The sequence below is a fragment of the Zootoca vivipara genome, chromosome 2 (assembly GCF_963506605.1).
Source record: "Zootoca vivipara chromosome 2, rZooViv1.1, whole genome shotgun sequence".
NCBI lineage: Eukaryota > Metazoa > Chordata > Lepidosauria > Squamata > Lacertidae > Zootoca > Zootoca vivipara.
In genome coordinates, this window is record NC_083277.1 from 122,545,823 (window position 1) to 122,572,213 (window position 26,391).

At 46.3% G+C, this 26,391-nt stretch overlaps 1 protein-coding gene across 7 annotated transcripts in view; it reads right to left on the minus strand.

The window, feature by feature from the left end:
* The window catches only part of TNS2 (tensin 2), a 130,660-nt gene that overhangs the window by 19,169 nt on the left and 85,100 nt on the right, over positions 1–26,391 (minus strand). For all 7 annotated transcript variants that reach the window (XM_035101897.2, XM_060272182.1, XM_035101906.2 and 4 more), the window contains 15 exons: positions 25,583–25,632; positions 24,387–24,558; positions 23,519–23,569; positions 22,341–22,463; positions 21,953–22,017; positions 21,723–21,806; positions 17,621–17,733; positions 15,580–15,640; positions 15,377–15,455; positions 13,837–13,966; positions 13,067–13,132; positions 9,755–9,871; positions 5,693–6,952; positions 3,696–3,846; positions 894–1,816 (listed from right to left, as the gene is read on the minus strand). In XM_035101897.2, coding sequence (XP_034957788.2) covers positions 894–1,816; positions 3,696–3,846; positions 5,693–6,952; positions 9,755–9,871; positions 13,067–13,132; positions 13,837–13,966; positions 15,377–15,455; positions 15,580–15,640; positions 17,621–17,733; positions 21,723–21,806; positions 21,953–22,017; positions 22,341–22,463; positions 23,519–23,569; positions 24,387–24,558; positions 25,583–25,632 — 3,445 coding nt within the window. The remainder of the gene's footprint in view (positions 1–893; positions 1,817–3,695; positions 3,847–5,692; positions 6,953–9,754; positions 9,872–13,066; positions 13,133–13,836; positions 13,967–15,376; positions 15,456–15,579; positions 15,641–17,620; positions 17,734–21,722; positions 21,807–21,952; positions 22,018–22,340; positions 22,464–23,518; positions 23,570–24,386; positions 24,559–25,582; positions 25,633–26,391) is intronic.

Genomic DNA, 26,391 nt, shown 5'->3' on the forward strand with positions numbered 1-26,391 from the left:
TGAGGTTGCTGGAGTGCCATATTTTATTCAGTCTGGACCCTGGGTTTCAGTGCTAAGCCCCAGGGAACTTGGGTTCAAAAGGAAGCCTGCTTCTCCTTACAGCTAACACCTTTTTGAGATCAAGGCCTCGAAAAGGGAAAGCTTGTTGGTGGGATGGAGGGAAGTCATGAGCTCGGCAGAGCGGCAGGGAATGAGATTTGTAGGTGTATGTTGGAAATTATTGTTTATAGTGAAAATTTAATAAAAATTATATTTTTAAAAAAGATCAAGGCCTCTACTGTTGAGTTAGAAAAACCAAGTGTCAGAGCCTTCCTCACAACAGAAACCATTTCAGAATGCTGGTGCGGACTGCCGAATGTGGAATTTATCCTGACTTCTGATGTTGAATTAGTCTCTCTCAACAACCATGTGTTGCATGCGGTTGTGTGGAAAGAAAACCCAACGTGAAAGCTGCTACTCTACGTTACTGGGACACCTGATTCTGACCACGTGAAGCCCCTACACACAAGCAGCAGCTCACACATTGGGCTTTTTTTTACACAACACATGGCTGTTGAAAGATGATGTCTGGAGTGAGCCTAGAAGCCAACTTCACACTTAACCCCCTGCAGGTGAGTAACACATTAGCTGGGCTTGACAGATAGCCTTCAACCTGATGCACATGAAATTTTTTCACAGGTGGGAGCATTCAAAACACACAGTCCCCACCTGCATCCTGAACTGGTACAGTCCAGGGAACGAGGACCACCTCAATGTCCTACATCCAAATCAGTTATTGAGATACTCAAGGGAGCTGCAGAGCAACTAAGAGCTGGAAGCAGAGGGTCGGCATTTAGGAAGCCAGAGCAAGGGGTTAAAAATGAGACAGTGGAGCCAAATGCCACACCAAATACCTGTTCTAAGAACAGAGCTGTTAGCTGGGCCAGGTGTGTTGCCATCAGGTATGCCAGGTGCAAAGGTGACGTGGTGAGCGGAGCCAGGGCTACGGCCAGGCGGTGAGCTCCTCTCCCAGTTCCTGGCTGCCGGTATGTGATGCTTTTCAGGCAGTGGGGGCTGCTGTGGCTCGCAGAGTGGATCCCGTTCGGAGAGGCTGCTCTCTGCGCCCGTGTAGTAGGCTGTTGCAATGGGAAAGGCCGGGGTGGGCGAGCCTTGTATGTCTGCGGAACCATAGCCAGGGGCTGGCAGCTGGACACTGACTGGGTAGGGCCCGAGAGAGGGGCTGCTGTTGGGGCACCGGAGAAGGGAGCTCACCTCAGCCTCATTTCTCTCACAGTGCAGCTGCCCATTGTAGGCTGCTGGGATCTGAGGTGAGGCTGGAGCACTGGACACACTTCTGCAGCCGGGAGGAGGCTGGCTGTAGCAAGGAACCCGTAAGCTGCTCCTTGGGGCCGGTCTCTCCATGACGGGGCTTAGCTGAGGCCGCGAGGCTCCCTCGGCAGACGATTCGCAGGAGACTGTCATGGCCTGGAGGCTAGACCTCGCCGAACCGTTCTGGTGTGGCTGGTCCTCTGCCGGGACGCCATGTTTGGCTGTGGGTGAGGGGGTGATGTGTGGAGGGCTGGAGGAGCAGTGGGTGCGGGAGCACAGCTGTGGCGCTTGGAGGCCTGGTCTCAGAGAAGTCCCATTGGCCTGCGGGCGGAAAGTTGGGAGGTGTGTGAAGGCCTGCATTGGGGTGAGCATCTGTGTGGGGCTGCTTGAAGAACCAATCTTCTCTGGGCCTCTTTTCCAGCTAGGAGAAGCCAGCTCTTCGGGGCTCAGCCGCAGCATGTTTTCAGGGGGGTTGGTGGCCTTGTTGCTGTGCTTGAAGGTGCCAGGGCTGTGAGAGAGAAATCATATTATTAATAAACCTTGACAATAGCATCTGGCATGCCCAGAAAAAGATGTCCATGCTGGCAAGCAGGGGAAACGCCACAGCTGTTCAAACTGGTCGTTGGGTGGGAGGGACCAAAGTGTATCCAAGGGCCACAGATTACTCTTTGGGCTCATCCACGCTTCTGTTTGTCCTGATTTCTAGCCATGGGTCTGAGAGGTCCTTCTTTTGTCAGCCACTTTCCCTGGGAAAAAACCATGTTTTCTACGGAGTCAGAACAAACGTCAGTCAGATTTTCTGCAGTTGATGTTTGTTCTGATTCAGTAGTAAACTGCAGGGGCTCCAGGGAAAGTGGAAGGATGAAAGAAAAACCTCTCGGACCTAGAAATCAAACGGCAAACAGAAAAAAAACAAGGGGCAAACAGGAGTGTGGAGTGCCCTCCTTCGAGTTCGGTACTGTACTGCCTTTCTGCCCAGTGAGGATTATCAAGGTGGCTTATTTTTTGGGGGGGGGAGGGGTGAATAGAGCCTTGCACATAATGCACACAAGATTGACTGGCTCACAGTATTGTTTTACTAGCTCAGCTGAGCAACCACCTCAGGGATTGCAGAGTTATTCTGCCTCATGGCCTAGAGGCAGTTCTGAACTTATCAGGAGTTGGCAAATTGTTGCTTACACGCTTGCAATAATAAGAGTTAACCAGAAACATTAAAACCCATTGACCAATAGCTACTATAATAAAAACTAGGCAACAAAACAGCTGTTGGGGTTATTTAGAGTGCATGTGCAAAATGTGGAGTTCTGAGGCTTTAACTCAGGCTTCCCCAAACTAAGGCTCAGGGGCCGGATGCGGCCCACAAGGCTCTTTTATGTGGCCCCCGGCGACCCCCGCTATTAACGGGAGCATCGCAAATAGTATGTGCACATGCATCATTTTTCGCGTGCTTCCAGGCCGGAGGAGGCCCATGCACATGCGCACAAGCTATTTCCGGTGTTCCGGCATCCTGGACGTGTGCCGGAAATCGCATGTGCGCATGTGTACGGGTGCACGCTCCCGCGCTCTCCGGCCCACAGCACAATTGGCGCTGGTGGCACCGGCCCTCAGCGAGGTAAGTTTGGGGACCCCTGCTTTAACTCTTCCCCTACTCACCTGTCACCCTGCTATGGTTCACATCCAGAAGAAGAGTCCTACACCTACTGCTTTTGTGTTTTTAAAAGTCGTTTGCTAGTCACACTAATGGCATCTTGCTAAGTTTGGTCTTCAGCTTGAGCACCTTGCTTGTCAGAGCCAGGTTGATTGCCCAGATGCTCTGCCTGAGCCGCCTGAGAACATGCCCTGGTACACACACACAAGGCAGCACTACCACAGTGGCTGCCAGTGGCAAGGGAATACTAGACTGTCTTTTAGGGAACATTCCAGACCTTTTCACCAAGGAACTCATGAAAAGCTTCAAAAAATGTGATACGTTTTCTGGAACACAGTTCAAACAACGGCTCTACAGGTAAAGTTAATCGCTCTACACCAGGGGTGGCCAACTCCCAAGAGACTGTGATCTACTCACAGAGTTAAAAACTGGCAGTGACCTACCCCCTTTTTGGGGGTTTGGGTCAAAGTTGTTGAGTTTTTTCAGGGAGGAGGTAAATGTTGAGCTTTTTTAAGGGGAGCCACAGTTGTTCAGCTTCTTTGAGGGGAGCCAATGATCTACCAGTGATCTACCACAGACGTCCAGTGATCTACTGGTAGATCACGATCTACCTGTTGGACATGCCTGCTCTACAGGATGATGATTGACAGCTGGCTTTGACTTTGAAATAGGACAGAAAGATTTCTTAGAAAGAGCCACAGGTAGGAAATGTGTGCAGGCTTCTGTGTGGTGCACCCACCTGTCACTGCTGAATACTGGACTGCTGGTGTGGAAGGACGTGGGAGAGCCAGAGGTGTCTGCACAGTGAGCCAGTATCTCCTGGCGATGGTGCTGAAGGGAGATGGGGCTGTCATGCCAGAGCATCATGCCGTCCCTGCCGTCTTGCATCCCTGTGGAAAGGAAAGGAGAGGAAATGCAGACAGTCTGTTGGACTAGCACAAAGCCATTCCGACGCATTCATATGGAACGGATCCCAGATCCCAGGGCCTTGGGCACATTGATCGCTTTTCACAGGATCTCTGCTGCATAGGCACTGTGGCAACAAAAGCCCAGCATTTGATAGCTGCCTCTGCTCTTGCATGGAACCCCTTGGATATATTTAGTAGTACGGAGTAGTGGTTAGAATGCTGGGCTTGTGGGCATCTCGGGAAGGGGAGAAAGGAGGCAGTTGCTGAGAATTGGGAAGATTATGGCTCACCTTTCAACTCAAAAATGAAAGCCAGCAGCAAAGGGTCCACAATCTTTCTAACTGTTATTTCACACATGCACGGAGTCTGTAAACTGTTATTTCACACATGCCCCCAGAGTCTGTGAACATTTTAAAAATTATTCTCCTAATGCAGATGAAAGTCTAAAATGATTATACCCAAGTTGTGGAGCTGTGGCTCAAAAACCACAAGTTACTGTACACCAGCACTGCAAAGCAAAGTGACCCAGTGTTATAGCCCATTGTGCTAAAAGGAGGGGGGAGTTTGTACAATAGTGTACAATAATTCTGAAATGCAGTCCAGTTGTGCTACCTAGGTCTGGGTTTTTTAAAAATAGAAAAAAGAAAGGGGGGCTGTGAAGCTGATTGTAGCAGCAGTGCAATTAATTAGGCTGTGTATACACTCCTGTTTACTCTGCACCCATTGGGATCTGACCTCCACACACACACACACCAGGTTTGGGAAGTGGTATGTGCACAACATTAGCTGTCATTTATCTTGTATCTATCCTGACTTGCCTTATAAAACATCTGTTTTGATGCGCTTTTCCCCACACCAGCTTCAATCCAAATGTAGAAAAAGAACCACCTAGTTGCCTTCTAAGCCTTCCATGTTTACATAGCCTTAAAGGCTGGAGGGGACCAGGGGGAAAAACGAGGGTTTCAGCAGCAAGTAGAAGCACAATGTCTGGATACCAGGTCTACCTGTTTGGCAATAAAGCTGTATATACAAGTAGGTTTCTGAAATGCGATGGGGACATTTTTTCACAGTGTGCTTTTGTACATAGCAGTTTGCGCAATGACATCATCTGTGCTGTCTGTACAAATAGCCAGGCCTATTTTCAGACTAATGCACAAAAGTGTTCTCTATTGCCCTCCCCTCAAATTAGTGATTCCACAGACCATACATACACAGAAACAGACACAGACACACACACAGACACACTCTTTCAAAAGAGACGGTCTGGTGACTGGTGTGCAGATAAACTGATATACAGAAAATATATACTGTATATTCCTGCGTATAAGACTACTTTTTAACCCAGGAAAATATTCTCAAAAGTTGGGGGTTGTCTTATATGCTGGGTTGTATTTCTTATACGGCGAGTATATCCCAAACTCTATATTTTAACTGGAAAAGTTGGGGGTCGTCTTATACGCCCAGTCGTCTTATACGCCGGAATATACGGGTATATAAATATACAGAAGCAGCTGAGTTACTGTCCTGCTACTCTGCATATTTCATTTACAGACAAGGTAAACACGGTGAGGTGAAGTCCAGCAACATCTGGAGGGCCACAGGTTCCCTGTCCTTGCACTAAGGTTTCTGGACGTTCACCCTTGCCCTTTTACTAGCACAAAGAACCACACCCCTTGTTCCTCTCTAGCCATGTGATACAGCACCCATAACTGCTGAGCCTGAAATCCTTTTTTTTGGGGGGGGGGAGAGGAACCCTTGGCTATGAATGCCCAGGATGCCTCCTGCATTGGCTTGGGAATGGAGCCCCCTCCCTGCCAGTCACACTCACCACGTTGCCTTTCCACAGGTGCTGGCGGGAGGAATTCATCGCTGCTCTCCGGGGGCTCATATCCTTGCTTCCTGGTTGGTGGATACAGGGGGCTGGTTGGCGAAATGGAGCCGGAGTGGGGAGACCCAGAGTACCCAGAGACAAGGCAGGACTTGGCTGGGCCCCGGCCGTAGGGGTAGGGTGGCCCTGGAGGGTAAGGGGGGCCATAGCGGGGGTAAGGAAAAGCCTCAGCATTCTCTTCCATCACTTTGGGCCTCTGGTGGGCTGGGTAAGCGTGACCTATGTGACCTGCCACCACCTTGGGCTCAAAGTTAAAGGTTTGGTGTTGCCCATGGGGCACAGGGTGGTGCCCATAGGTAGCAGGCATTAGAAGGGGCACAGGCTGCCCTTCCCGGTGGAGCGGGTGATGAAGCAGAGACGGCCTTGCGTTTTCCACCCCCCACAGATCAGAGTCCCGGTCCAGGCGGAGGCTGTAGAAAGCAGCGGTGGGCAACCTTGCCTCTTCACGAGCCACCTCTTGGCAATCTTGGCAGGGGCATAAGAAAGTGGGTGGGTCCTCCAAGATGAGCAGCTCCTCCTGCTCCCGCCGGCTGGGGCTGTGAGGTGGCAGTGTCTCATGGCCAAAGGGGTAGGTGTGGGGCGACTGTATGCCCTCGGACAGGGAGCGGAACACCCGCCGTTTCTCTTCATACCCCTCCGGGTGCGCATGAGAGGGCCCACCATTATAGAGGGGCTGCCTCCACTCCAGAGTCCCATCTGGTCTGTAGTAGACCATGTTGGGAGGCCTCTCAGGGCTGCGGGAACGGTAAGCAAGGCGGCAGGAACAATGGCGGGCCAAGCCAGAGCGCTGAGCTGGGTAGGAAAAGTGGATTCCTGGCTGACCTGGGTCTGAGAGCTCATCTTCCAAAATGGCAGTTTCTCTCTCTTTGGTAGGAGAAGGGGAAATGGCATGGGGACAGCTCCCTTCACTCGGTTGCCGAGGCTGGACACCAAACCCCCCCAAGAGCCGGTCTAGCTCCTCCTTCTCGGCAGCTGTGGGCTGTGGCCTAGACAGTGGCGTGCTCTCATCCGCCTTCTCGGTCAGCAGGGAGGAGTGTCCTGAGTCGCTGCTGATGGACAGGAAGCGCCCACCTTGCTGCGGAGGGGACTCTGGTCCGCTGGGGCTGCCATTGGTAGAGGAGGAGAAGCTGCTCAGGTCACCTTTCTTCTTGATCCGGGCATAGAGGCTTCCGTCAAGAGGGCCCCGGGTGTGCAAGACATCTGCAAAGGACAAGTGAAACAACCACTCAGGGAAGGGTGTGGGCGATGCAGAGCAGTAGGTGAGATCGGCATTCACACAGCACATGTGGCCTGGAGTCCCCCCAGCAAATGGCTTGTGCCTGTGTGCTTGGAACATGTTCGTCCAGGTGCCTCATGCTCTACGCTCATGGTTTAGTACTGGGGATGAGTAACTTTTACATCAGGCGTGGGAACCTTTTTGGCTCTGCGGGCCAGATCCTTATTAGGATCTAGCCTTGCAGGCCAAATTTGACAGGTGGGTGGGGCTGCCCACCAAGTAATTGGACGCTTCAAAGTTCTGCATTCAGAACTTCAAAGCACCACACTCAGCTCAGGCATCAGGTGTGTGAGCAAGTTCCCCATGGGGCTCTCCCTTGCACATCAGATCCAGATTTTGGCTCAACAGCCCATCAGCCGCTGGGCAGAAGAGACAAAGTCTGCTTTCCCTTGCCAGTGCACCCTCAGGAGCACACTTTAAGGCTTCTGATGGTGCATTGGCAGTAGAATCTTCACCTGCCTCACGCCTGATGATATCACCTATGGAATCTATATGTTTGACAGCTCTTGCCGTCTTTTCTCCAGACAGTGGACTGGGGACCAGAAGCATATTCTACCGCATGAACTGACCACCTTCAAGAACAATCCTGCACTTTTAAAAACTTGGCCCCATCTACCTCAGAAAAGCATGGTTCAAGTAGTGAAATATATATTGTGACTATGAGTTTGTGCTCCAGTTCCTCAAGTAATTAAAAAACTTTTTTTAAAAGAAGTTTGTTTATTTAATTGAGCAAAGTGTGTATAAATGAGCAAGCCTACATATGTTTCTTTAAAACAGTGACAAAGAGGCGAGCAAGCACACTCGATGTGCAAAGAGTAGAGCATTGACTGGCAAGTGGCTGTTTGTTGTACAAGTTATGGAACCAGGTTCCTACAATGATTAAGAACCTGCTTTGGCCGCTTTTAAAATCCTTTTATTTATTTATTATTTATAAAAAAGTTAAACACCACTGTATCATTAAAATATATCACAGCAGTTTATAACAATATCAAAACATACAGTTAAATCTTAAAAAAAACCAAGTTAAAAGTAAAAAAAAATTAAAAATAAACATCAAGCCTGTCTTCATCCCATGGCTGGAGACAGATGATTAGAGCTAAAACTGGTTTGAAAGCAGGGTTGCCTTTTGTGGGCTGTATCAGACTTTTATCTCAGGTAATCAGGTTTTCTAGGTTCCTTTATTTTGTTTCAAAATCCTGGAAAACCAATTTGGCCAGAAGCTACAGTGAGCCAAATGAAATATGTGTGAATATTGCAGAAAGCAAAGCCTCTCTCTGAAATCATCTTCACCTCTCTTAAGAACTACTGTCTCTCTTCTGCCATAGCTTTGGTTTAATGAACATGCTGAAACAGAATCAGGCCTTGTCCAGTGTGTGTGTGTGTGTGTGTGTGTGTGTGTGTGTGTGTGTGTGTGTATGTGTGCATGTATGTGGGGGGGGGGGGTTGTCCACTGGGGCCTGTGAAGGGTACATTTTCTTCCTCATATGTACACCTTTCTGAGAGGCCATTACTCATCCATCCATTGATCAAACTCATCGTTATACTTTATTTTCCAAATTTATGGCACTCTTTCTCCACAAACAAACACATTGCAAAAGATGGCCTCCTTTCTCTAAATATCAGCTCTTGCTAGGAAGGAAGAAGGAGTTTTATTCCATCCTGTTGACATTTTTTCTGGCATTTGAGGCAGACGTGCCACAACTATTAAATTCCCATTTGCTTACTCCCTTCGGTATTTTATTTATTTTAGTTCTTAACGAGTTTACTTTAAGTGGATGTTAGGAGGAAACTGTAATCAGGGTTGACTGCGTAAAAACCAGCTGTTGGGATTACAGCTCCCAGGGGCAAAAAAAGTCACTTTAGTCCAGATGTGTCTGTGCTGGGGCCATCATCCTGTCCAGACTGGGGTTTCAAACTCTGAAACACCAAATTTCTTTAAAAATGAAGGGAGAACTTTGAGCTCCGCTCACCCACTCAAAGTGTAACCAGCGCAGGAAGTTAAGATGAGCTGACTGAATTGTGGCACACAGCTCAGACTTGAAAGAAGCCTTAGAGCCAACAGCAGAAAGTTGCCTGATGCATCCTTGTGAAAACAAAAGCAAATCTCAATATTGTCCACTTTTAGATATCAGCAGAGTGTACAGTGCTTAGATATAAGCATGTGTGTACGGTTGAGTCACATCTTATGTGCATTAATCCTATGTGGTTTCAACTATATGCATTTGGCTGCAGCTCCAGTCCAGGATCCATTCCAGAGTTTTTCTTCTGGCTTCATCTCTCTGACCACCTTCCTCTTCCTCCCTTCCACAGGTGGAGTGAGGGGAGGCAGCAGAGACACCAAAAGGCTCTTCTCTGCTCCTCTGTGCCCCTGCCTTGTCAGCCAGAGGAGGAGAGAAGACCAGAAGAATGTAATTTTGCCTATACACGATTTTTGCATATGCACACTGCCTTGGAACATAACCCCAGCGCATGATGTGACTCAACTGTACATCTTAAAATGCAACAGCAAAATTCTGTGCCATGACAACCAGACTTCTGCATCAAGAAAATCTCAGTTCTGCAAATACCAAATCCCGGGTCCAAGTTTGGAATTGCAGAAAACACACACACACACACACACACACACACACACACACACACACACTTGCCCAAGTAGCGTGGCAATAAGGGTGTGAGTGCTAGGAAGAGACTGCAGGAATGTCTTGCTGGGATTAGTCCCCGTGTACCTTCCAGGCTGTCCTCATGGTGCAGGTTGAAGTTTTCATAGGAGTCCCAGCGCACTATGGGATCGGAGATGTTGTAATCTACTGCAACAGCAGCATTGTTCCTGTAGGTCTCACGGCCTGGGGAAAGAGACAGGAAGGGCCAGGGAATCTCAGCGTTAGAAGGATTAAGTGCATTCAAGATAACGTATGGAATGGAATGGATAGCGTATTCCCATGGCTGCACACCAGTCAGCAGAGTTATAAAAGGATTGTGGATGTGCATATTTATTTAACTGTATAACCTAGGATTTTCTGTAACAGGCTGAAGCATGACTGACAATGTTTTTAAAAAGCCTCATTTGTGGGTTTTTTTAAAAAACAGGATTCCCACATTTCTGTCACTCTGCCCAAGAGGGGCCTATGAGGATAGATCTAGTCAAGTGCATTTCTTCATTTTCTACTGTGCCAGTTAATGGTTACCTTTCATTGCAATGGGGAAAATAAAACACTATAATTGGGAATGACATTGAAGTAAAGGAAAAAATCTGGCTACCCCCTAGACCAGGCATAGGCAACCTTGGCTCTCCAGATGTTTTGGAACTACAACTCCCATCATCCCTGACCACTGGCCCTGTTAGCTAGGGATCATGGGAGTTGTAGTTCCAAAACATCTGGAGAGCCAAGGTTGCCTATGCCTGCCCTAGACTTTTCCTCTGTCTCTGGTCAGCATCCTGAAGGGGTGTGCAATTATGCGCTCTCTCTCTCTCTCTCTCTCTCTCTCTCTCTCTCTCTCTCTCTCTCTCTCTCTCTCTCTCTCTCTCTCTCTCTCTGTGGTGGCCCCCTGGTTATGGGACATGAGCCCTTTCCACTCAACTCTGGTTGACACTCTTTCCCCCCTGTTTCATTGCCAGCTCAAAGCGCATCTATTTACCCAGGCATTTATGCAATATCAGCTGTGAGTTTGTTTGGACGGAGGAAGTCACTCTGCACCTTTGAAGAATGGTGCTCTTTTCTCTGCTGTCATTGATGTTGTTTCAAAATTTGATGCATTTACAGATTTAAAGTTCAATATTTTATTCTGCTGGTACCCTGCCGTGGAATTATTTTTGATGTAAGGCAGGCAGGCAAGAAATATTTTAAATAAACAAATAGATCAGCATGCAGAGCATACGGAGGCATGCATTGTACAAATGCTCCCCCCCTTCTCATATATCCTAGTAAGGTGGTTTTTAGTGCTCTTATTCTGCCTTTCTTTCAATAAGCTCAAGCTGTGTACCTGCTTCTCCAAACTCATTATATCCTCACATTGGCCCTGTGGGGTAGGTTAGATTGAAGGATAGTGACTGGCACAGCCACCCAGCCAACATCATGATTAAATGGGTATTTGGGGATCTGTGTCTCCCTAGACTTAGTCCAACACTCCAACCACTACATCAGGCATCCCCAAACTTCGGCCCTCCAGATGTTTTGGACTACAATTCCCATCATCCCTGACCACTGGTCCTGTTAGCTAGGGATCATGGGAGTTGTAGGGATGCATGCACTACACCTTGTGGGACATCTGCCCCTAAATCCCCTGAAAGCCCTGGGGTCATCACAGATGTATTAGAATGTCGTGTTGATTGACCACTGGTTTTCAGGGATATTAATCAATTCTAGTGACAGTGAATTCAAGCCATCTGGATTCCATTTTGGAGTGGCAGTTTACCAATCCCCCCAAATAAATAAAATAAAGGCTTGATGTGCTGATCTTGCTTTTCTCCATCTGCACAGTGGTTTGTCAGGGATTCCCTCCGATTCTGAAGCTTTATGGAAGCTAAGGAAATGTGGATCTCATCAGCACCTGGATGAAAGGCCACTGGGAGCTACTCTGAGATATCCCACTGGCAAATGCTAAAATTTTGGCAGAAGGTTCCCAAATGAATTATCTTTGAAGTGAAAGAATGTAAGACCCACAGTCACCACCCCGCTGGCCAACAGAAGACTTTAAATCGAAACTATACTTCTTATGGTTTTCATTCCACACGATTAAACCTCCCAGTCCATGGTCTGCTTGCAGTTTGCCTCTTTCCTTGTGGGTTTCATTGCCTAGTTCTGCCCACCCTCACTCCTGTAATCATGGTATACACACAGCCCTGACCATACAAGGAAATGGGAAGCTTATGGCAGAAGGAAATGCTTTGATCCCCATCGACAGATGATGCTCACTCATCCCCCCCTTCACCACCGGCAATATTTGCAGAGCCAAAAGGAGTTTCTATTGGTCTGGTGGTCTAGGGGAAGGATCACTCTAAGCAAGGAATATGTTACCCCTTGCCCGCCCCCCAAAAAGTGCCATGGTACTTTAAGATGCTTCCAAATGACAACATTTCTCTAAAGGCAGATCAGCACAACACACCAAACACACCTCCCTTCACCAGCCATAAATTGTGGCCTTCCAAGATGCTTGATAAACCACCCCAATTCGTGCAGTCCCAAGAGGGAAGCAAAAACACAAGACAAATAAAAAACCTTTAGGAACATCTCTGCTGGATCAGACCAAAGAAAGTTCTGTTTTTATTTACTTCATAAAATGGATTCCATAAAACTGCCACAATTTTAGTTTCTCAAAGTGGTCAACTAGGTGCCTATGGGAAGCCAGCAAACAGGCACTGAGCACAACAGCATTCTCCCCACTTGAGATGTCCAGGAATGCTGCCTCCAACAGTGGAGGGTAGAGCATAGCCATACCCTCCATGGATTTGTCTAATCCTCTTTTAAAGCCACCCAGGTTAGTGGCCATCCCTACATCTTGCAGGAAAACTACAGCTCAGCTGAGGTGCCCTACATGGACTGGTGGTGCTGCCAGCTTGGCTGGGCTTGCTCTAAGGTGGGTGGGCACAGATTCTGGCACTTTCCTGGTGCCACATCACCAGTGAAGCAAGAAGGCACTGCAATGTTCTGCAGACTAGTTTGAAGACCCCCCACATACTCACAGACATTGACAACAGATAGCAGGCAAATTCCTGCTTGTCTGGGTTGCTTTGTTTCCCAAATGTTCCAGTTTAAATTGGTGTCCTCCTCCCCGCTCTTTTCCTTAATACATTCACATCTCACCTTTCTTATACAAAACTCAAGGCAGTGCATGTAAGGGTCTCAGGAAGTCTCCCATCTAAGCCAGATCAAGGCTTGCTTAGCTTCAGCAAGGCTGCCACCTCTGGCTGCCACAAGCCAATGGGGATGGGGCCAAAGGGCAAAGGTGGGTGGACCTGACTTTTGGAATGATCCAGGAGGTGTTTGTGGCATAGTTCATGGTACTGCCACCATATCCCTCCAACTCTGTCATCCACCCACCTTTAATTTTCTCAGGGCTGGAAGAGAAGACAAACTCCACACTCGCTTCAAATGGGAACCGTTCATCTAGGGAAAGAAAACAGGGAAATGAGATGAATAGCCTGACTTGCACCTGGGCAGGAGTGATTACCTGCATCACATGCCATGTTCACGCAAACACTGGCTTCAGTCTTAAATTCACTTGCCCTTCGTCTAAAACCCGAGGTTGTTCTCAAGGTGCTTCCTGTAGTGGAATCTTGCAAAACTAGACTCTAAGAGAGCCACATGTTCAGCAAAATCTTGGCCTCTACAACTTAAGGCTGAATTCAGTTTCTGAATGCTTCCTTCAAGTAAAAAAACTCCTTCATGGAGATAAATAACGCACCAGGGAGAAAATGTTCTGGCCTACCCTCCTCCTCAATGTCCATGGGCAGCACATTTTTCACTTGCAGGGACAGTTTCAAAATGTGACTCCTTCTCTTTTAAGTCCTAAGTGGTACAGCCTGGGATGGACTCTACCATGGAATTTTGCTGAACATGCAGACCACTCCTTGGTCTGCTGCAGCAACCATAGGAAGAGATTTTGTGGCAAGAAATAGGTTCTTGTCTACAAAAAACTCAGACTGAAATAAATTAACCGTACCAGACTTTGAGTAGATCTGGTGAAATTAATGAACAAGACTAAGTTGGGTCCATTAATTTCAATAGGTCACCTCTGAGTAAAACTTGGTTGAATGCCACCCTTTTGTTTTTATTTCTTGTTGCCCAAGGATTAGGCCTCTTGCTCTCACCTCTCCAGGCTTCATCCAGCTCATCTTTACTAAACCACAGTTGGGTGCTGTGGATGGTGCAGGTGTGGAACTGGACGCGGAACACAACATCACGCTCGGTGCCCTGGAGCTGCTTATGGTAACATTTCACCTAAGAAAAAGGACGGGAAATGAACATAATAATCACGCAAGGCATAGCTCTCCCAGCTGGCAAGCAGGCTCCTGCTACTACCCCACCATACACAGCTGTCTGGGCACACTCAAACATTCACATACACCAAGCCCACAGATTCTGTACACATTTAGCACCATTATTTTCATGGTCAGGGAACATGGACGGAAAGTACTTGAGTTGATTCAGAATATAGGAAGAGCCTGCTGCTGGATCAGGCCATCCAGGTGCCTGTGGGAAGCCTGTATCCAGATTGAAGATGCTGGACGATGAGTTCTCTAGAGATCCAGTAGCAATTATTTTATATCTTCAGCCAAACTGGAAGAAAACTAAAACTCTAAGTGTGTGGGGAAAAGATGAAGTGATGAATCGGCTAATTACAGTTAGTAAGGCTGTCAGTGTTTCCTAGGAGTGTTGGAAATTGCTTGAGAAAGAGATGAAAAGAAGACAAAGTTCCAACCAGAAAAGAATGGCCGATGAAGATGATGGACTATGACGAAATGGCGAAATTGACTGGGAAAATCAGAGACCAGGAAAAGCAGAAATTCAAGAAGGAATGGGGGGAAAATTAGAATCTATTTAAGAGAACATTGTACCTTGGCAGGATTAGAGTAATACTTGTAAAAGACAAAATATAATGGAAAAGTTAATACTGTAATAGATTGGGGGAGGAAAGGATAAGTTGAATAAAAAGGGATTGACAATGAAAACCAGAGAAGGGCGGAGGGAAGTAAAGGGATTTGGAGAATCCTAAATGTGAATGTGATTGAAATGTTTAAATTGAAATTTGTTATGTAAAATTTTTAATTTTTTTTATAAAAAGGAAATAGCTTGAGAAAGAGCCATCGCTACTCGGGGTACACCACTCCCCCTACATCAGTCATCTCCAGTCAAACAGATTTCATAATTTTTGGAGACATTATTTTAAAGTATGTAAACCTGTTGACCAGAGGCAAAAGTGAGGTGAGCCTGTAATCTACAAACAATACTTATGAGTCACCTTCTCTGGAAAAAAGAGAGACAGATTGGATCATTTATTTGTTTTAGATAATGATGTCAGAATCTCCACAGGGCTATCCAATGTGGTGGCCTCCAGTTGTTAGACTCCAACTCCCACCAGCCCCAGTCAACATGGCAAATGGTCAGGGATGATGGGAGTTGTAGTCCAATAATATATGGAGTCCACTAATCTCACTACCCCTTATGTAACAGCATGTTCTACATTTACAAAGTAGGAGTGCAGACTTGGGATCTCTTAAACAGCTAAAGAATAGTTGCGTTTCTGAGTCTTAATTCTTCCTTAAGAACATAAAGAAGTGCCTTGCTGGATCAGAGGTCCACCAAGTCCAGCCTTCCAACCTTACATCCTGAGTTCCTGCCATCACTCACCATGATATCTCCTTTCAAGAGCAAGGCTGGCTCCAGGCTGATGCAGAGCTTCTGAGTTCCACCAGAACCATGAAGACTGCTGTAAGACAGGAAGAAACAGAAGGACAGCTGGGATGAAAGCTCCAAGGAGATTGGCCTTTATCTATGAAGAATTCGGAGGGTGACCTAGGCATTTGCCCTAGGCAGAACCCACTCATACTCACTAGATCCCAGACGTGTATACCAGCTGCATGGACTGGTAAATCTTCAAGAAGGGTTGATAACCTGGAAGAGGAAAGATAAGGACATAAGAGAAGCCTGATGGGTCAGGCCAACAAACTCAATTCCTTCTTCTTCTTCGGCAATCACTCATAGCCGAGTAAGATTGTCTTCCATAAACATGGTTCTCTTTTACGACCGCTAGGTGGTGACCCCACTGGGCGCGGTAACCCAGTCAGGGGGAAAGGGAGGCAGACTATGTTTAGGGCACCTTTTCTAGCCCCTTCCCCTTTTCGAGGTGAGCAGAGTGGATCCTAAAAAGGGCTGCTCAGTCATGGATACAGCTGCCGAGCTGCTCAACTGCCTTGTTCCTTGAGTCAGAACGACTGAATCTGTATCCACCGCCCATGTGCCGGTTCCTGACTAGGGACTTTTGGGGTTTGTGTTGGGTTTTGGAAGATGCCTGTGCGTGAATTTGTTTTATGTGTGTAGATCAGTGCACGCTGATCAGTAGGGCTCTGTTCCGATGGCATGAAGTAGTCACGACAAACTGGTAGATTCCTATCTGCTGCAGCCTTCATCCGCCTTCACAGCCAAACTCAATTCCTAAGGAAAGTTGGGCATGTGTATGTAATTTGGTGACCCTACTGATTTTCAATTCTAGGACCAGTACTAACAATTCCACACCTACACCATGTGGAATCTTCTTATTCACAAGGCCTTACATAGGTCAAATGTACACCAGGACCAGCTTCCCTGCCTAAACAAAGAGTTTATTCTACAACCCCATTTCATGCATATGGGGTACAACACTCAGATCAGAATGTATTGGAGAGCATACCATAATTAGCACAATAACATGGGGCTTGAGTTCTAATTCTAACATTGTGGGTACTCCTTGAATTGTGACCCTCTTGAATGGTTGCCTAGTTTACCGGCAGATGAACTAGCCCTGTATACACACTCACACTTTCTCCTATGTTTGTGTCCTAGCACACGCTTAGGGACATAAGAGCCCTACTGGTGATAAAAGCATCGTGTTTGCAACAGCAGCCAGTCAGATACCTCTGGGAATTCTTCAAACAGGGCCCAAAGGCAACCCAAGGCTTCTGAATATGGGGTTCTCATTTAGGCAGCCTAACTAAGAGTCATTGAGAGGTGTCTCTTCCATAGATTTGTCTCAGATTAAAAGCCATCTAAACCCATGCCCCCCCATCTTGTGGCAGTGAATTCCCTAACTTTATTATAGTGTATTGCTCTCTTTACTGGGCTTTAAGTGCCATTGTTTAGGTCAGTGTTTCCCAACCTTGTGCCTCCAGATGTTTTGGGACTACAACTCCCATCATCCCTAGCTAGCAAGACCAGTGGTCAGGAATGATGGGAATTGTAGTCCGAAAACAGCTGGAGGCACAAGGTTGGGAAACACTGGTTTAGGTAGCCATCCACCCACAAAAGGGAGGTTTCAACACAATTAGAAACCCCCAAGTACAAAGAAATCTTTTTTTGGGGGGGGGACGGACGACGACTATAAAAGGCGAGGGTTAAAACAGCCCACCAGTGAAGTCACGAAGCATATCCAGCAGGCACAGACTGCTGACAGCTTTTGCGGGGTGGGGTGGCAGACAAAGGGAATGGGAAAAGGAACCAAGTGGGGTGTGTGTCACACTGCAACATTTTGTTGTAGGTCCCACACGTGAAGAATTGTTTTCTGAACCAGCTGTCGATCAACGTAAATGAGCAACTTCAAGATCTAGTGTTATGAGAGAAAGCAAAAAGTCTCCCTATTTTGCGCTCTCCATGCTATTCTCAATTTTATAAAAACCCTACCAGGTCAGTCCCCCCCCCTCTCTTGTTTTTTCTCACCCTTTTGGTCTGTGTAAACTCTTGTTTGACCTGAAATGGTGCTATGCACAAGTGTTCACACAAATGCGTGCAAGAACAGACGGGGGTGGGTGGGTGCAAGCAGGCTTTTAAGCCATGCCCACTATGCCAGTCTTGCATTTGAATGGGGAGGTGTATTTTCTGGACATCACCTGCAGCACTTACCTCCTCCAGCTCCAAAGGTAGGGATAGCCGGGAGAAGAACATGGTGCAGAAACAGGGTGTTGCTGTTCATCTTGATTGTGCCTGAGAGTAGCCCACTAAAATACTGGATATACCTGTCCACAGGGAAAAGAGAGAAGGGTCAGCCACAGGGAAGAAATTCTGGGTCTCAAACCTACCTCCTCCTTTACCCCTTAGCCTCCACACCCCGTTTCATAATAGCAGTCAAGAGCCTCAAAAGGTGGGAAGTTCCTGGGTCATACCACATCTGACAACCCATGGGTTGGGAAGTGTCCCAAAGCAGACAACATCTCCACAATGAGAAAATCAGCATCTTGGCATACAGGTGTATGTATGCCGTGACAGCTGCAAGAACTCTGATCGCATCCTATTGGAAGAAGAAATACCCAATATTTTGGAATGGCAGGAGAAGCTACTTAGCTATTTAGACCTGGATAACCTGACCAACTCAATTAGAGGGTATTCTAATACGAAATTCCATCAGAACTGGGGGAAAATTTGGAGAGTACACAAAGGGACAGTGCCCCCAGTAAAATCTTGGGTTTATTTCTAATACCTCGTACTGAGCTGAGATGATTTAATTTAAGCTGATAAAGTTGAATGATGGTGAATTCTTTTTCTCCTTTTTTTCCCTTACAAGTTATGATGTTATTTGAGAATTATAGGATATATTTATATAGGGTTGAGGGGAAGCAGTACCAGAGCATAGCAATCAAAGAACCTGAGAGGGAGGTAAGTGGAAGTCGAACATGGGAGGAGGAGATATAGGGGAATAAATAAAGGTGTAATGTAAATAGAAAATTAAGAATATAGCTGAAATGTATTTTGATTACTTTGATTTTGGGTATGAATGAATATTTGAATGTATGTTTTTTGTTTGTTTTTGTTTTATGATTATTATTATTTTTTATATTTGAAGTTGTATGATATTATTTCTATTTGTTATATTATCATTATTTATGTTTTTGTATGTTATTATTTTTATATTATTGCTTTTGTAGTGTGTTTGTGAATGTATTTTAATTTGAATTCCAATAAAGTTTATTTTTAAAATTTAAAAAAAAGAAAAAAAGAAAAGAAAACCAGCATCTTGGGGAGAAAAGCTGGCTACAATCTAGATCCCCAATATCTAGTTATGTATGTATAGGGACCTTTTGTATGTGCATATAGGGGGAAATTCACCTGTACCACGTGGGAATTCAGATGATTCAGTTGGGTTTGACAGCTCCAAAACCTCCAGGCTTCATCAGGCTAACAGGAGGTTTACAACTAGCCCCCTGAATCGTTGCCACTCTTCCATCTTCACTCTCCATCTCCACATCTCTGCAACACAGCGTAGCAGCTACTACACCTGTCCAGATGACCAGGTCTGCTTGGTGGGAGCACAACAGCTATGCAGCCCTGTCAACAGGCAAGTGCACTGGGACTGGGCTGTCCTGAGGGATGGGCAAATCTATCACTTTTGGTTTCTCGGTTTATCATTTTTCCTTTCTTAAGTTCAAGTCTCCACATCATGAAATCCATTTTTCAATCCTCATGAAAATGCATAAGCATTTTAATACAAATTTCTCCTAATACACATTTTTGTATGCTGTTTTGCCTATCATACACATTTTAGCAAAGCAATTTCTCCAAATATAATGCATTTTAATGCTATTTTTACTAGTACAGTGGTGCCTCGCTAGACGAAATTAATTCGTTCCACGGGTCTTTTCTTATAGTGAAAAATTCATCTAGCGAATCCCATAGGAATGCATTGAAATTTTTTTTGCCCATAGGAACACATTAATTGAATTTCAATGCATTCCTATGGGAAACCGCGATTCGCTAGACGAATTTTTTGTAAAACGCATTCGTCTAGCGAGGTAACCTCCGCTCGAAAAATCCTTTCGTTAAGCGGAAATTTCATTAATCAGGGCATTCGTTAAGCGAGGCACCACTGTATATGCATTTTTATGCAGTGTTTACCCTAGTAAATGCATTTTTAAAAGACATTACACAGGGCTCATCCACACTTCCACTTGCCCCATGCCTTGCAAGCACGGGTCCAAGTCACTTTCTGCTTGTCCCGTATAATCTAGGCAAACATCCGAGCAGTTTTGTCTTTGCCCTGCTACTTTCCCCCAGAAAATCTGCTCTTTGGTGCTAAACAAACAACAACTGTGGGAAAGCAGATTGCCGTTTTTTTCCAATTCAGCATTAAACCACAGGTTTTCCCAGTGGAAAGCAATGGGGCAATTTTTTTTAAAAAAGGATTTTTTATTAAAGATTTCTTGAATTACAAAGGTGTGTGCAGTGTCTCTCATATTTTTATATGTATCATTTTTGCAAATCAGTTTCATTTGTTAAGACAGTAAGAAGAAAGAGGGAAAATGAGGTAGATAGGGGGTGGGAGGGTAGATGGGGGTGGGATTAGGTGACAATGTTTCTGTTTTGCTTAATATATGTAGGGCTTGATGTCAGCTTTGTTTGTGCAGGCTCTCCTTTATTCGCTTGTGTTCTTTTGGTGGTGAGAGAGATTGGGGTTGGCCAAGGGTGTAGTTGTTCATTTGTGATTGGCTATGATGATCTTTGTTTTCATGTGTGAGTGGGGTGGGTGGGTGTTTTGGGTCAGGTTAGCCATACTGATTTGTATGCTGGCGGTAATTTTTTGTCATTATCTTGTTGGGCTGAGTGTGTGATAAAGGGGAACCATACCGGGGTGAAGGCATCCTCTTCTATTTGTCCCCATGTCAGTTTCAGCTTGTTGGTTAGTTTTTCTAGTAAGGCTGTTTCCCATACTACTTGGTACCATTGGTCCATGCTTACTCCTGACAGGTCTCTCCAATGTCTGGCTATGACGTTTCTGGTTGCTGAAAGTAGGTGGGCTATCAGGTCTTTGTGGTCTAAATGGGCATTATTATCTTGGAAGATGTTTAGTAGGGCCAATTCTGGGGTAATTTCTATTACTTGTTCGGTTATTTTACATATTTCTCGTATGTACCTGAGGAAGTGCACCCTCTCCAGCATTTTGGTGAGGTTCCTGGGCATATTAGTGCTAGCTTTCTTGGTGTTAGGTAGCACCTGTAGGTGAGTTTTAGGGTAAGTTCTTTTTTTTTCATTGATATGGATTTAAAGGGGGGGGTTTAGACCACATTCTGGTCCATTGGGTGGGGTTGATTTCATATACTATGTCATCCTTCCATTGTCTTTTTATTGTGTCTAGGGGGTTTGTGGGATTTTTGAGTAGTATTTTGTATATTGCAGATACCATTCCTTTGCCGTGTCCTTTTGTCGTCAGGAGGAGGTTTTCAAAGGTTGTCAGGGGTCTAGTTGCTGCTGATTTTACTGTTGGGTTGTTTAGGAGGGCATGTAATTGGTGTTGTGCTAACCAGGGCATTAGGATGTCTTCTAGTTTGTCCTATATTTCTTGTGTTGACAAAGGTTTGTTGTTTTTATAGAAGTCTATTAGGCGATGTAAACCTTTGGTTTGCCAGGTTTTTATCTGGAGGTTTTGTGCTGCATGGTGGAATAATGGGTGGTAAGCCAGGGGAATTAGTGGGGTTGGGGTTGGGGATAGTTTGCTTGTTTCTGCTTTCCATGCTTAGCAATGGGGCAATTTAAAGTATGGATGAGCCCTTAGCTGGAGAACTGCACTGCAAAATTCGGAGAAGTGCAACTTTTGAAGGATGGCTGTTTCGTTTGTGGATTGTTTCAGAAAGTGCAAACCAGGTAGATTTGTCTTTAAATGTGAACTGAATTGAATTTTTCCTTTGTTCCTAGCTATCGCACCTAACACTTTTGCATATTCGCTTGGTTCTCCTACCAGCACTTTTTCTCTCCCTGAGGATCCTGTGGATTTGTGAGAGTAGAAGGGCACACTGGATAGTCAGAATGGTTTTCAGGCACAAGGGCTTCCTATCTAGTGCAACCTGCACACAAACAGATTCACCCCATTTCCGTGTTTTCCTCTAAAGTTTCTCACAGCACACCCCTGCAACGCCTTGACATGGTGCATTTCCCGCCCATCCTGCAGCTTATTTTCACATGCATGACAGCAGAGGAAGAGGGGAAATTGGGGTGGGGGTGAAGCTGCAGGCCTCACCTCTTCTGGGAGGGTTGCAGCGAAGCAGCCACCTTGTCCTCGCAGAACTTGCGCATGGTCAGTGTGCTGAGGGCCTGGTCTGCACTGAGGAGGGAAGAAAGGAAAGAGGCCAGTGGTTACATGCATGCTGCCCCCCCTTAGGAGTCTCTGTCTTGAGCTGAAGATAGAAGCCAAGGAGAGTTACGGCCTACCACACACAAGTACAGCTCCCTCCCCGCATTGCTTGGTACCTTGCAGAGATTTTGCTGTAGTACATATAGGCTGCTACGATCACGCCAGTCTTGCCCTTATTGCCCTGGCACAAATAGGGGAAGGAGAGAGAGAGAGAGAGAGAGAGAAGGCATTAAACACTGGGGCTAGGACCATAAAATGCAGCAGCAGCAGCAGCAACCTAGGAGTGCAAGAAGTTTCCCAAAAAACTATGCGAACCAACTCAGAGGCAGGGGGAGAGACAGAGGAATGACTGTAAGAACCCACAGAACATGACCTGCAGAAGTCAAATGCCCTTTCCCCAGTCTCTGGTGTCTTTGCAGTCCCCTCTGTCTCCATCATCCACAGCCACTTCCCCTAAATGCCCATCTATAATGGCCGGGAAAATTGGGGCATTTTCCTCTGCACCTTGCAGTGTAGCACAACCACGTGCTGTGGGTCTGAGTTCAGCCAGGTCTCCATCGCTTTGCAGATGGTGCAGGTTTTGTCCAAAGGTGGGGCGTGGAGGTCTGGCCAGCCAAAGTCTTGCACCTATGCCGGGAAGGAGAGAGAAGCATTAGGCATTAAGGAGGCACATGCGTATACAAAGGCAGAACAAATGGAACCAGAGTTAAGAGTGTCAGATTGTTTTTTATTTTTTACTACATGATCTACTGGTAGATCGTGAGGTGTTCCTGGTAGATCCTGGTTGACTTCTGGCCCCTCAGTGATCTACTTACAAAAAAAGAGAGCAACCCCCCCCCCAACTTTGGCTTCCTAAAAAAAGCCCCACAACTTTGGGTAGAGCACAGTTTTTTTATACAGTACTGAGAATAGATCACAGTCTATTGGGAGTTGGACATTCCTGCTATTGAACAATGGGAAAGAGCATCTGCTTTGCATGCAGGTTGTCCCAGGTTCAGTCCCCAGCATCTGGTAAAGACTCTGGTCTGTAACCCTGGAGAGCCATTACTGGACAATAGTGGACGGTGGAGTGGCATCACTTATTTGACCTCCGGGAGGAGAGTTGTTGCGGTGCAAGTGCACTGGCAGAGCCAATCCAGTGGTCTTCCACCACACTGACCTCACTGCCACCTCGTTCTTCCTCCTCCTCCTCCTCCAATCCCACTAAAAAGCAGCAGCAGCAATATGACCAACCGGTGAGCAGCAGTACCCCACCACAACACCTGCTATCTCAGTCAATGTAGAAAATAGCTGGACCAACACAGCACAAGGCAGCTTCTTGCGTTCTCTATATCCTGCTACTGGAAATCCAAGTTTAATTATGAAAATGTATGTGCAAATCAAACGAATCTGTAGCTTACCCTTCACATAGCTACAATTCCTAGCACCCTTAACAGACTAAAGTTCCTAGGATTATTTGGGGGGAGTCATGTGCCTTAAATGTGCGATTTGCATACAGGCAAAAGTGACAGCTGCAAGCTTGACTCATTGTCTGTTTACCTTGTGTTTGGAAAGGCACAGTTATTTTGCAAGTTTCCATCATGAGAATGTTTGAGACCCACCAGCATAGCTTCAGTCGAAACAAAACTCTGTCCCCCAGGTCAATATAAGCATTTGAGGCCCAACCCTTCTCTCTCTCTCACCTTGGGGTTCAGCCTGATGATGTCATGCCGCTTCTCTGACAGGTTGAGGAGCTGTTGACACAAAGAGACATCTCATTGGCCTCTGTTACTCACAGTGACCCCCTAGCACAATTACCAGCCAGCCAATATTGTACTCATCAAGCCAGTATTTCTCTGCCCCTCACCAGCATGAGCTGCAAAACCCCACAGATTCTAACCTGGCTCTGCCTGCTCTAGTTCTGCCACCCACCCTGCTGCCCAGGGGCTCTGTTTCTAAATTAGAACATTGGCAACCCTTCCCCACCCTCCCATTCCAACTTTTCTCCCCCTCCCCAGACCAGTTCCATCCATCTTCTGTGCTCCCTGTTCCTTTGCAAAGCCCACAAGATGCAGAAGTGTGTTTGTGCAGCCCAGAAGAATACCCACAAGGGTATCTGCATTGGCAGCATGCATATTTCCAATGCCATATTTCAGGTAGGAGACTGAACTGAGGAACAGGGAGCACAGGGGGAATTCCAAGGGATGAGCTATAGCTCAGGGGCGGATCATTTGTTCCGCATGCAGGGGGTCCTAGCTCCTACCCTGTGTCTCCAGATAGGGCTGAAAAACACCCTTGCCTGAAATCATTGCCAGACAATAACTGAGCTAGATGTGCCAATGGTTGGGCACAGTATAAGAAAGATTCCCTGTGATCCTATGCTGAGCATCCTGTGTCTACTGTAGACTGTATGGTGCTCCCCATCTCTCTAAGAAGCAGGCATCCCTCAACACACACTTAATCCCAGGTATCCAGAAAGGCTCACTTTTTGATTTCAGGTGCCCACCCTGCAATGGCCCCCTAATGGGTTTTTTTCCCCATTGCCACCCCGACTTCCCTTGGCTTCCTTACCATGTACTTGTCCTCATGCTTGGATTTTAGCATCTGGGCCACCTCCCGAAGGTTGCCACGGTAACGCTGCTCCTCCAAGGCCAGGGGGAAGAAGACAGAGATGATGCGCTCAGTGATGTAGGTGAGGTCAAAGTCATACTTGCGTTCCATCACGTGGTCTAGGCTGAAACTCCTAAAGGAAGGAATGAAGGAAGGAAGGAAGGAATGAAGGAAGGAAGGAAGGAAGGAAGGAAGGAAGAGCTGAGGGGAAGCAAGCCATGATTGTTTTCTAATCCCCAAAGGCCCAATTTACCACACTGCGGAAGGGACCAAAGAATAGAATAAATGTTGATGGAAAAGAGGGGATTTCAGAAAAGGTGTCCCAACATGGTTTCTAATTTGCCAATTGGTTATTCATGATGTTTGTGCACAACAGTATAATGGCACTGTCAGGCATTTTGGTTTCGCATGGGCCATATAGTCCATTCTTCAGACTATAGGTGCAGTTGTTACACGTCAGCTCAGTGCCTGTGTACAAAGAGATCCCCGTAGGTCTCAAAAGAAGCCATGGGGCTCACCCACATTTCTTTTTGTGCCCTGCTTTCTAGGCCCAGGTCAGGGATTTCTAGGTCTGTTTCCAAGTGGGTGGTTTTTTGTCATGCCGTTTTCCCTGGGAAAACCAGCTGTTTACCGTTGAATCGGAACCAGCGGCAATCCACAGAAAACCCAATCAACGTTTGCTCCAATTCAGTGGTAAACAGTGTGCTTTCCCAGGGAAAGTGGTGGGATAAAAAACACACACCACCCACTTGGATGCAGACCTGTGCCTAGGAAGCAGGGCACAAAAGGAAGTGCTTCCTGCCTCTTAGAATTTAGCTGAGTGAGGATTAGATGGTGATATGGGTGAGATATACTAATCTCCGTTTTCTGACATTCCACTGATGAAGCAGAAGTCCACCATATCTTAACCCCATCCCCAATGTTGCTTGAATTAAGCAGGAATCTATTCATATACAGGCACTGTTCCGGCTGAACGTGGCCAATCAGAATTGGTTGGAGCATTCCAGACACATGCCTTTTGTAATCACAGAATGGTATTTAAATCACCACCTTCTCCAAAGCACAAATATGCTGCTTGCAGAAGTTACAGAATAACTATGGGTCCCAAAGACAAATCAACGTGACTAGAATGCAAAACCTAAATGCAAAACCCTTACCTGGGTAGCGTGTTCCGTTGCTTAGCAGTGTTGAGGGACTTGGTAGAGCCCTGAAAAATAAATGTGGGGAGGGAGGAAGTTGGGGGAAAGCCATCAAAAAAGCACCTCCAAAGCAAAACAGCAAGCAAGAATAGAGTGACTCTGATTGAAAAGAGCCATGAACAGCATGCAGGAAACAGAGAAACATATTTCTTTCTATACATTGCTCTAAAGCAGGAGTGTGGCCAATTATTATTATTTGTCTGAGAGCTGCATTTCCCCTTGGCCAACCTACCAGGGCCCATATGCCAGTAGTGAGCACGTGGACTACATGGGGGGGGGGCACACACCGTCATATATTTGCACCCTGGCATACAGTTTCCCCACTCAACATGGGTGTTTTTCTTTCAAAATGAAAGCAGCCTGCTTAATAATGCCGTTTGCGAAAGCACAAATAATGTAACATCTAGTTTGTCTCAGAGTTGTGAATGAGGAAACCCTGTTCTGAATCTTGCTTCTTGTGTTAACCCACTAGCTGGCTTCAGCCTCAGTTCCCCACCTGCAATATAAGGGCTAATAATATGAAGGGAACAGGGTAACCATTGCCATTACGAAGACTGATGGGCTGAGAATGATGGGCCTTGATTTGGTGGATGAGATTTGTAGAAAAAGCAAATAGGTTTAGGGCTCTCTCCTTCTCAGGCTATGCATCTTAAAAACAAAACATAATGATCTTAATCTTTCCCCCCACTCAGATTAGCATGCATAGATAGATAGATAGATAGATAGATAGATAGATATCTTTAAAAGTTTTTATCCCTTCCATCTTA